The 12,655-nt window shown below is 38.0% G+C and overlaps 1 protein-coding gene across 1 annotated transcript; it reads left to right on the top strand.

The window, feature by feature from the left end:
- Positions 1-711: 711 nt before the first annotated feature.
- LOC129485271 (olfactory receptor 56B34-like) lies at positions 712-10,847 on the top strand. Its single transcript, XM_055284654.2, is given in 3 exon segments — positions 712-873; positions 9,853-9,973; positions 9,976-10,847. Coding segments are annotated over 3 exon segments (1,155 nt in total).
- Positions 10,848-12,655: the final 1,808 nt, after the last annotated feature.

Genomic DNA, 12,655 nt, shown 5'->3' with positions numbered 1-12,655 from the left:
GTCCACCTGGGAGCCACACACCACAGAGGGAGCTTCCACCCCCAGCCAAGGGAGACAGTGAGTGATTGAGTTACTCTGCTCGGGAAACCATGCTTTTTCCGTAGATCTATGCAACCTGCAGATCAGATCTCCCTCATGAGCCCATGCCACCAGGGCCTTGGGTCTCAAGCACAGAGCCGTGCAGATTCTCTGTGGACACTTGGCTAAAGACTGCCTAAGATTACCAAGTTCCTGGGGGAAGGGGCAGCCACCATCACTGCAGCTGCCTGCTGCCTAAGATGAGTGAGCTACCAAGGGAAGGAGTGGCAGCCATCACTGCAACTCCAGTCTGGCATTTTTTCCCCTGCCAGTGCCAGGGAGACTGGATGGTTTGGACCCAGGATGAATTCCCCACAGTGCAACACAAAGGCTGTGGCAAATCATGACCAGACTGCCTCTTTAGGCCAGACACTGACCCATCCCGGGCAACGCCTTCCTATGGGAATTTCAGCAACTCCAGCCAGGAGTTTATGGACAGAACTCTGATCTCCCTAGTACAAAGCCCCTGTGGGGAGGGGTGGCCATGATCCCCACAGATCAGCAGACTTAATTTTTCCCCCTGCTGGCTCTGAGAAATCTGGGGAGTCTGGACAAGTGGGATTCCCCCTATCACAGTGCACCCCTTCCACCAAGGGGTAGCCAGAGTGCTTTGTAAAGTGGGTCCCAGATCTCATGTCTCCTGACTGGATAAGACCCCCTAACAGGGGTCACCAGACACCTTATACAGGAGCGTTCCCACGGGCATCATGGAGATCCCAGAGGAAGGAGCAGGCAGCCATCTTTGCTGTTCTAGAGCCTCCACTAGTGACACCTCCAGGGGTGGGAGGGACCCAGGTAAATAGGGTCTGGAGTGGACCCCCAGAAAACCACAGCAGCCCTACAGAAGAGGGGCCTGATTGTAAAAAGAAAAACAAACAGAAAGCAACAACAACAGCATCAACAAAAAAGTTCCCACAAAAACCCCATCCAAAGGTTAACAGCCTCAAAGATCAAAGCTAGATAAACTCACAAAGATGAGAAAGAATCAATGAGAAAATGCTGAAAACTCAAAAATCCAGAGTGCCTCTTCTTCTCCAAATGATCACAACACCTCTTCAGCATGGGTACAGAACTGGGCTGAGGCTGACATGGATGAATTGACAGAAATAGGCTTCAGAAGGTAGGTAATAACTAACTCCACTGAGCTAAAGGAGCATGTTCTAACCCAATGCAAAGAAGCTAAGAACCGTGATAAAACATTACAGGAGCTGTTAACCAGAATAACCAGTTTAGAGAGGAACATAAATGACCTGATGGAGCTGAAAAACACAACATGAGACTTCACACTGCAACCACAAGTACCAATAGCCAAATAAACCAAGTAGAGGTAGAAATTTCAGTGCTTGAAGACTATCTTGCTGAAATAAGACAGAAAGATAAGATTAGAGAAAAAAGAATAAAAAGGAACAAACAAAGTCTACAAGAACTATGGGATTATATAAAAAAGACTGGACCAACAACTGATTGGGGTACCTGAAGGAGATGGGGAGAATGGAACCAAGTTGAAAAACATACTTCAGGATATCATCCAGGAGAACTTCCCTAACCTAGCAAGACAGGCCAACATTCAAATTCAGGAAATCCAGGGAACCCCAGTTAGATATTGCATGAGAAGATCAACCCCAAGACACATAATCATCAGATTCTCCAAGGTTGAAATTAAGGAGAAAATGTTAATGGGAGCCAGAGAGGAAGGCCAGGTCACCTAAAGGAAAGTCCATCAGACTAACAGTGGACTTCTCAGTGGATACCCTACAAGCCAGAAGAGATTGGGGGCCAATATTCAATATTCTTAAATAAAAGAATTTCCAATCCAGAATTTCATATCTGGTCAAACTAAGCTTCATAAGCAAAGGAGAAATAAAATCCATTTCAGACAAGCAAATGTTGAGGGAATCTGTCACCACTGGGTCTACCTTGAAAGAGCCCCTGAAGGAAGCACTAAATATGCAAAGGAAAAACCCTTACCAGCCACTACAAAAACACACTGAAGTACAGAAACCATTGACACTATGAAGAACTACATCAACGAATCTACAAAATAACCAGCTAACATCATGATGACAAGATCAAATTCACACACAACAATATTATCCTTAATATGAATCGGCTAAATGCCCAACTAAAAGAGACAGAACACAAGCTGAATAGAAAGCCAAGACCCATTGGTGTACTATATTGAAGAGACTCGTCTCACGTGCAAAGACACACATGGCTCAAAATGAATAGAAGGAGGAAAATATACCAACCAAGTGGAAAGCAGAAAAAAGCAGGGGTTGCAATCCTTGTTTCTGACAGAACAGACTTTAAAGCAACAAAGATCAAAAAAGACAAAGAAAGGCATTACATAATGGTAAAGAGTTCAACAAGAAGAACAAGAAGAGTTAACTATCCTAAATATATATGCACCAATACAGGAGAACCCAGATTCATAAAACAAGTTCTTAAAGACCTACAAAGAGACTTAGACTCCCACACAATAATAGTGGGAGACTTTAACACCCCCCTGTCAATATTAGATCATTGATACAGAAAATTAACAAAGATATACAGGACTTGAACTCAGCTCTAGATCAAGTGGACCTGATAGAGATCTACAAAACTTTCCACCCAAAAACAACAGAATATACATTTTCTTGGTGCCATGTGGCACTTACTCTAAAATCGATCACATAATTGTAAGTAAAATACTCCTCAGCAAATGCAAAAGAACTGAAACAATGGTCTTTCAGACCATGATGCAGTCAAATTAGAACTCAAGATTAAGAAACTGATTCAAAACCACATAACTACGTGGAAATTGAACAACTGATTTCTGAAAGACTCCTGGGTAAATAATGAAATTAAGACAGAAATAAAGAAGTTCTTTGAAGCCAATGAGAATGAAGAGACCACATACCAAAATCTAAAGCAGTCTTAAGAGGGAAATTTGTAGCACTAAATGCCCACATCAAAAAGCTAGAAAGATCTCAAACTGACACCCTAACATCACAACTACAAGAACTAGAGAACCAAGAGCAAATAAACCCCAAAGCTAGCAGAAGACAAGAAATAACCAAAATCAAAGTGGAACTGAAGGAGATGGAGACATGAAAAGCACTTCAAAAAATCAATGAATCCAGGAGCTGGTTTTTTTTTAAAAAATTAGTAAAATAGATAGACTTCTAGCTAGACTAATGAAGAAAGAAGAATCAAATAGACACAAAAAATGATAAAGGGGATATCACCACTGACCCCACAGAAATAAAAACAACCAGAAAAGAATACCATAAACACCTCCATGCAAATAAACTAGAAAATCTAAAAGAAATAGATAAATTCCTGGACACATACACCCTCCCAAAACTGAATCAGGAAGAAGTTGAATCCCTGAATAGACCAATAACAAGTTCTGAAATTGAGGCAGTAATAAATAGCCTACCAGCCAAAAAAAAGCCCAGAAGCAGACGGATTTGCAGCTGAATTATACCAAAGGTACAAAGAGGAGCTGGTACCATTTCTTCTGAAATTATTCCAAACAAGTGAAAAGGAGGGACTCTTCCCTAACTCATTTTATGGGGCCAGCATCACCCTAATACAAAAATCTGGCAGAGATACAACACAAAAAGAAAACTTCAGGCCAATATTCCTGATGAACATCCATGCAAAAATCCTCAATAAAATTCTGGCAAACCAAATCCAGCAGCACATCAAAAAGCTTATCCACCATGATGAAGTCAGCTTCATCCCTGGGATGCAAGACTGCTTCAACATATGCAAATTAATAAATGTAATTAATCACATAAACACAAGTAAGGACAAAAACAACGTGATTATCTCAATAGATGCAAAAAAGGCCTTTGATAAAATTCAACATCTCTTCACATAAAAAACTCTCAATAAACTAGGTATTAATGAAACTTACCTCAAAATAATTACAGCCATTTATGACAAACCCACAGCAAATATCATAACAAATGGGCAAAAGCTGGAAGCATTCCCCTCGAAAGCTGGCACAAGAAAGTGGGCAAAGGACATGAGCAGACACTTCTCAAAACAAGACATTTATGTGGCCAACGAACATATGAAAAAAAGCTCAACATCACTGATCTTTAGACAAACATAAATCAAAACCACATGACAAGTAGCCCAAAACTTTATAGAGTTGCCTACCAGGGTCACTGTAATGGAATTTATGGTCTTAAGAAATTACTAGTTGTATCATTAAAAAAAGACTGAATTGTAAAGTTAACTTCCAATAGCTTGTATATAAAATAAAAATGGACAGGAGAGAGAAGAAAATGGTTAACATATAGAAATAAAAGCATACATATAAAAAGCAAATAAAAATATTTAAAACCGCTACAGTTCTTATTTCTATAATTGGTCACAAAGCTGTAACTGATATCTACCATATTTCCCCAACCTCTACCAGAACCTGGAGGAACCTTGCCTCCATTATATAGAAGCAACTCAACTTCCCCTTGGTAATTGGGATCAATCATTCCAACTGATAGATTAACGTCTTTTTTTTTTTCTGTTAGTTCTGTGGTATAAGGCAGTAAAATGAGCCCTTTGATATGAGAATATATAAACACAGGGTCCAAATTAAAATATTTTCTGTTCTAATCCTCTTATGATATTTGAAGCATTTGCTTCCATTACTATACATGCAAATTGAAATCCAGAATAGCTCCCTATCCCAGTCAGGAACTATCAGTAACCTCCAGAGGCCAATAAAATCCACTTGCTAGCTATATATCAGTCTAGACAGTAGCTCATAGTGGCTTAGGTCTCTCGTTATCGTGTTGACAAGCAAAACACTTTTGAACTTCAGAGGGAGTCAGTAGATTAGATTTATCTATCTGATTTACCTATTTACTTACTTCTCATTATGGCATCGCTAGAATAGCCTCATGACCACTTATCTCAGAAACCCAAAAACACTCTTCCAGGAAGCAGATTTGAATATTCAGCTGTTGATTCTAGTCCATTTCTGAATTGAGAAGAGTATTTTTCTGATGAGCTTTAACATGTGCCTCTTTAAACTCTCCCTTTCAGAGCTCATAAAGTTTTCCATAATATAGCATGCCATAATGGGATTCCTGACATTATTCAGTAATTCAAGGTTCATCTCAGATCATATCACCAATTTACTGTCTGTGATCTTAAAATGGTTATAATTCTATCTTACTAAATTGTTATCATTTAGCTCCTCTAATATCATGAAAAAAATCCATTGAGCAGATTCATCATTCTTTGGGGTAAGTTGATTGATTAAAAAAAAAGCTATCACAGAGAGCAATCTGTCCCAGAACAGACTAACATTTCTATCAGGGAAAGTAATTTCATCACTCTTTTGTTCCAGTTTAATTAACACTAAAAATATGATGTCATGAATCACAAGAGAGACAAGTGATCCTAGAAGAAAGAACTGATCAACACGGATTAACTACTGGAGAGGATTCTGGTAAGATTAAGTTCTAAAATATACCCGTTATTTTTGACAATTTATGGTCATTAGCAAGGGCAGTTTGTGTGATGTTATGACAAAAGTAAACTGCAGTGAGTTAAAACGCATTCAGGAAGTGAGAGAGAGAACAAAATAAAGAAGCTACTAATAAAGTCTGGGGAAACGGAAGTAAATAGGGGCAACCTCTGGAAGGGATATGGAGTAAAGATCTATTTGACATGGGGAGACTTCAGAACCTTACTGTAATGAGGGGCAGTATTCATCAGATAGGGATGAATTAATCCCTGAGGAGTCTGGATGAAAAACTATTTGGTGTGCTGCCCCTGGGACTAGGGCTAAAGGGGTATACTCCTAGAAATTAGTTAGCTAACCCCAAAGAGTACTTGAGTCCTATTCCCATTGCAATGTTAAAACCATTAGGCCCTCAAGGATGCTTGTAGAGTAGGGAGGGCATAAAGAGCAGCACGACAGGACCAGGTATCTCAGGGATCTAACTTACACTAAATCCATAAACTCCAGGAGTGTTGAGCAAGGGCAGGAATCTGTTCTGAACAACAAAAGGGTGAACATAGGCAGCTGTGGCCAGGAAGGTAGAAGCAGCTACAGAAGACTTTGCCAGCCTGAGAGCTTCTTCATAGCCCCTCCTGACGTAGTAAGTAAAGCAGTCAATGACCTGAATCTTGAGAGGTGAGGGAACAGACATGGTCCATGTCCTGTAATTCTGTCCTAATCTCTGAACTTGATTACGTGTCTTATCTTTGGTTTCCATAGTCAGCTTTCCTTGTTTGATTCTTCACCTCCAGTTCCCCCCTTTGCTCAGACTCTTCACCTTTGTAGGGACTAAGGTTTGTGATCAGGAAATAGGAGAGAAATGAGGCTGAGCTAAGATGATCAGTGAATAAATGATAAACCAAGGGATCTAGAATAATACAATAAATTCTTTGTTCAAGATTCCCAGAACGAAAAGTAACTCCGAACAAAGGGCTATTTTATTACATTTGATAAAATACATGCAACTTTAAAAACAAAAGACACCATATTTAATGTAAATTCTAGCTGAATTACCTGTTAAATTCAACCAAAAAGTCCAAGATGTTTGCCATCATAATTAGTTTACATTGATTTTGAATTTCCAACCATTTCATTAAGACAAGAAACAAAAATTAAGATGCATCAATATTTGTAAAGAAAGAATTTATATTATTGTTTGCAAGCAACTTTTTATTCTACCTAGAAAAAAATTTAATATAATGGGAAAATTCTAAGAATCGACAATAGTTTAGCAAAATGGATGATATACAAGACAAAATAAGAAAACATTGCAACTGCACCTCTATAAAATAATAAAGACAATATGTTTACCAGCAACAGATAAGTGGTTGATATAATACAAAAAAAATCACAAAACATTTAGAAGTGACACAAGTTTAGAAAAGTAGGTAAATGCAAGAGGAAATAAAAACATTCTAATATATATTCTAATGCATCACATTAACACAGATATATAGATACATTCTAATGTATATTTCTGTGATATGGATCCCCTTGAATTCATCTTTTTTAGTGTTATTATATCAATTAGAATGTATAATACGGGCTGGGCTTGGTGGCTCACTCCTGTAATCTCAGCACTTTGAAAGGCCAAGGCAGGTAAATTACCCGAAGTCAGGAATTTGGACCAGCCTGGCCAACATGGGGAAACCCCATCTCTACTAAAAATACAAAAATTACCTGGGTGTGGTGGCAGGCACCTGTAATCCCAGCTACTCGCGAGGCTGAGGCAGAATTGCTTGAACCCAGGAGGCAGAGGTTGCAGTGAGCCAAGACAGTGCCACTGCACTCCAGCCTGGGAGACAGAGCCAGACTCCATTTCAAAAAAAAAAAAAAAGAAGTATAATGCAGAAAAACATATTCACTAAAAACATTCCAAATACTAATAATGATAATAAGAACACTGCAATACAAAATTTTAATGATACTTTTTTCAGATTTAAATAAAGGCAGACAGAATCTATATTTATGAATGAGAAGGCTTGAAAATATAAAGATATCAACTTTTTTTCAAAATTAATCTACAGATTTAACACAATCCCAACTAAAACCATGCTATTTTAGAACTCAACACAGAATTCTAAGGGTAATCTGGAAGATAAATACATAAAAAGGGTTTTAAATTAATGAGAATAATAAGAGGAATATAGTTCTGTTATGTGTTAAATTTATTATAAAACTAAATTTTTCAATTGGTTTAATATTGACACAAAAATAACCAGAAAGAAATAGAAACAATAGAATCCCAGAAATGGAATCTTATCTATATGTGTATAAATTCACTATGTGACAAATGACACATAACTTGGTGAGAGCTGTAGAAGCCATTGTCTAATTGTTTGAAATCTATTTATTTACATGTCTCATTAACAGCAAAAGTAATTCCATGTAAATAAGTTGTGTCACAAAACCAAAAAGCCAACTATTAAAAATATAGGGAAGTAAATATTGATCAAAATTTGAGTAAAGAATAATATTTTGTAATTGTTTTTTGTTTGCATTGTGGAATGCTTTGAGAATTTGATGAAAGATAAACAGATCCTCTCTCTAGAAAAGTATAAATATAGACTTACAAATTTAGGAAGTTCACAAACTTCCATGAGACCATCTATAAATTCTTGATTAAAAAGCCCTATTTTAAGCATAAAAGATAAAAAATGCATAAAGGGAAAATAGTATAAATATTTTAAAGGTAAAGTATAAATATATGCAAGTATATGCATGTATGTATATATTTGCAGTGCATAAAACCAAACAAAAATTGGAGGAAATGTTGTAAAATTATTTGATAACATTTAGTAGTCATTGAAAACACGTTTGTAAAAATTTAAAATGTCTATAAGGAGTTTTCCAGTGAATTGGAAAGTTTATATGCATAATGTTAAGAAAAAGCACAGTTTGAAAGATCCTATTTTCATGAAACAGAAACTGTGTAAGAAGACTGCAAAGAAAAATGATAAAAATTAAATATTTTGAAATGTTAAATCTTTGCTAGGATTTTTATTTATAGCTATTTTTCTGCATTTTTGTTTTCTAAAATGTTGTTTTATTTTTATTTTTTATCAATTTCATGCATAATATATGTTTATTATAATGAATAAATGGCATAGTCATTCATTCTTCTCAGAGGTAGTGAGGGATGGCGGCTTGATCTTACACTTAATACCATGAAATGAAGCAAAGGCAGAGATTTGGAAAAGATAATATTGATACCTAAATATTTAACAAAGTAAGATATTATTCATAGATGAAGGCAATATAAAGAATTCTCAGATATTCAAGGACTCCAGGCATTTTGTCCAAGTACACTTTTTGATACAATCGCTTGAAAATATTTTGCAACAATTCAAGAATAAACAAAATAAGAAGGAAAAGAACCAAGTGTTACAGGGCCAAAAATGAGCCATAAAATTACTTAATTTTAAAAAGTCAAAATGTGTGCAATAAATGCTTGCTATATTTCCAAATTATTCCACATAAAAATCTGGATGTGGTTGGAAGTTCATTGGTGATTTTCTCTCCTCACACCTTTTATTAATAAAATTGATTATTTGAAAATATAATTTTAAGTATATCTTTAACATTAGCTTCATAATCAGAAGAGGAAACAAATGATATTCCTAAAGGGTACTGACTTTTGGGCTACAATTTGATGGAGGGAGTGCTGGAATTAAATGCAAAAGATTAAAATTTTTTCTACAGATTAGTCACCAGTGTTTTCAACATATGATTCTTATCTAGACAACTCACTCAACCTGTTTCCTCATATGTGAATAACAATACCTGTATGGCAAAGATTAAATGAGATGGTTTGTTTCAGAAACAATTTGCCAACCACAGGCATTGTTTAAAATAAAGGCATGGTCAGGGTTTCCATTATGGCTACTTATTCTCTTCCTAAAGTTTCCCAAGAATGGAGACGACGCCTCTGCCCTCTAACTTTACCTGCTGAAAATCAGGTTCTTTATAATGTACATGTCTCATACTTTCTAACTATATTCCCCACCTCCCAGAATTTCAGGAAAATAAAGCTAGAAAATTTTCAGTTTAATTCTGCTCAATATTCTACTAAAATTTTTTATCTTAGCATCTATAGCATCTATTTTGGCCTGTCTGTTCTTAACTGAACTGTTTCCAAGGATCTCAAGAGTATAGAGAATGCATTATGTTAAAAATGACTAAGGATTGTGGGTGAGCCTTATTTCTCTACAGAAATTTTGACCCTCAGCTGAGCTAACCACAGTCTTATTCTGTTTCCCCTTAATCCACAGGCAGATGCTGAGAACAAAACATCTCATGATATGGATATTGGCCTGAGTATAGCCAATAGCTCAGGGTTTCAAGTGGCTGAGTTCATTCTGATGGGGTTCCCAGGCATTCATGAGTGGCAGCACTGCTCTCCCTGCCCCTGGCTCTGCTCTACTTCTTAGCTCTTGGTGCCAATCTCCTCATCATAATCACCATTCAACATGAGACCATGCTACATGAACCCATGTACCATTTGCTGGGCATATTAGCAGTGGTGGACATTGGCCTGGCCACCACCATCATGCCCAAGATCCTGGCCATCTTCTGGTTTGATGCCAAGGCCATCAGCCTCCCCAAGTGTTTTGCTCAGATCTATGCCATCCACTCTTTCATGTGCATGGAGTCAGGCATCTTCCTCTGTATGGCAGTGGATAGATATATGGCCATTTGTTATCCCCTTCAGTACACTTCCATAGTTACTGAAGCTTTTGTCATCAAAGCCACACTGTCAGTAGTGCTCAGGAATGGCCTGTTGACCATGCCAGTGCTGGTATTGGCTGCCCAGCGACACTACTGCTCCAGGAATGAGATTGATCACTGCCTGTGCTCTAACTTGGAGGTCACAAGTCTGGCCTGTGATGACACCACTATCAACAGGTTTTACCAGCTGGCCTTGGTTTGGGTTGTGGTTGGGAGTGACACGGGTCTGGTCTTTGCTTCCTATTCTTTGATTATTCGCTCAGTGCTGAAGCTGAACTCTGCTAAAGCAACATCTAAGGCCCTGAATACCTGCAGCTCCCACCTTATCCTCATTCTCTTTTTCTACACAGCTATTATTGTAGTATCTGTCACTCACCTGGCAGGAAGAAGGGCTCCCTTCATCCCTGTTCTCCTCAATGTGCTGCATATTGTCATCCCCCCAGCCCTTAACTCCATGGTATATGCCCTTAGGACCCAGGAGCTGAGAGTGGGCTTCCAGAAGCTGCTTGGTTTGGGCAAGCATGTGTCCAGGAAGTGAGCTAACTTTAAATAGCAGAATATTATATGCAATGCTGAAGAAAGAGCACAGTCTTTGGAGTCCAACACACCTTGGTTAAAATTCCATCTCTCCCAATTGTTAGGAAGATCGATTCAACTTAATTCATCTATTCTGTATAGAACATAGCATGTGCAAGACATTGCTCTAAGCATTTCACATATATTAACTTTTTAAATCCTGTAACAACTCTATGAAGCAAGCGCAATTGTTATTTATACACTTTGAGGATAGGGAAACTGAGTTGGGAAACTTGCCCAAGGTCACAGAGGAAGGAAGTTGCAGAGTAGGATTTGAACTGAAGCAATCAGCCTTCAGTGTCCCATCTCTTAACTCTTTCTATTTAACCTCACTACTAATTTTTTAAATGCAAATTAAGATAAACAAGGTGAAATTACATATTACTTCTTTTTAATAAAAGAAAATTCCATTTTAAAGTTGGCCACAGTTTTTCTCTCTAATGGTAAAGACAGTAGATTTTAAATCCTCTAGAAAGACTCATTCTAGTGGACCTACTTATATAGATGTAAATCAAGAATTTAACAGGAATTATTTTGTGACTTCACAAACTCTTTACCAACTCTTGAGTTAATTTGCATTAGAGCTCTAAAAGGAATATCCTAACCACTTTTTTTAACCCTCAACACTACTTGAACTTCTCTAATGAATTAAGAAATCTCAATGGGGCCAGGCTCGGTGGCTCACGCCTGTATTCCCAGCACTTTGGGAGGCTGAGGTGGGTGGATCACCTGAGGTTGGGAGTTCGAGATTAGCCTGGCTAACATGGTGAAACCCTGTCTCTACTAAATATCCAAAATTAACTGGGCATGGTGGCACATGCCTGTAGTCCCAGCTACTTGGGAGGCTGAGGCAGGAGAATCACTTGAACCCAGGAGGCAGAGGTTGCAATGAGCTGGGATCATGCCACTGCAATCCAGCCTGGGCAACAGAGTGAGACTCTGTCTCAAAAAAAAAAAAAAAAAAAAAAAAAGAAATCTCATTGAAGTCTTGTAGTTCAATGACAGTATAAAGGACACCAAAGGTCTCTGAAGAGGAACTTTCCTCATAAGAAAAATGATATATGTTTGGAGACAGAGAGAAGAGAAAGTTAGTAAAATTGTTTCTTATTTATTTAAATGCTAGAGTATATAGCTCAGCAAGGGTGAAATATTGGCTGCAGGATGAGTTTGGAAGTCTCTTCTGACCCAATCACATGACATTATGGCAGACTTTGGGAAGAGAAGCCTAACTTGTGCCAGTAAATTTGAAAGTCCATGTGTGAGAACCTTAAGCCATTACAACTCAAACACTTAAATCATCTTCCCTTTGATAGAGTCAGATAGCAAGAGCAAGGCATTATGGTATCTTTGGACAAAGCAGAATTGGACCCTGTGCTTTCACCTGTTTTTAACAGTGACCCCACATATCAAGAAGAGAAAGTAATTGCACAGTATCACTAAGGATCTTTTCCTGACAACATCCTTATAAATGTCTCATTATAAGTATACCCTCCTCAAAGTATTCAAATTGGAATGGGTTGGCTAGGTGCAGAGGCTCAATCCTGTAACCCCAGCACTTTGGGAGCCTGAAGCAGGCAGATTCCCTAAGGTCAGGAGTTCAAGACCAGCCTGGCCAACATGGCGAAACTCCCGTCTCTACTAAAAATACAAAAATTAGCAGGGTGTAGTAGTGCATGCCTGTAATCCCAGCTACTAGGGAAGCTGAGGCAGGAGAATTGCTTGACCCAGGCAGAGGAGGTTGCAGTGAGCTGAGATCGTGCCACTACACTC

The sequence above is a fragment of the Symphalangus syndactylus genome, chromosome 6 (assembly GCF_028878055.3).
Source record: "Symphalangus syndactylus isolate Jambi chromosome 6, NHGRI_mSymSyn1-v2.1_pri, whole genome shotgun sequence".
NCBI classification, from domain to species: Eukaryota; Metazoa; Chordata; class Mammalia; order Primates; family Hylobatidae; genus Symphalangus; species Symphalangus syndactylus.
The sequence above is the reverse complement of the archived record's forward strand: the minus strand, read 5'-3'. Positions and strand labels throughout refer to the sequence as shown.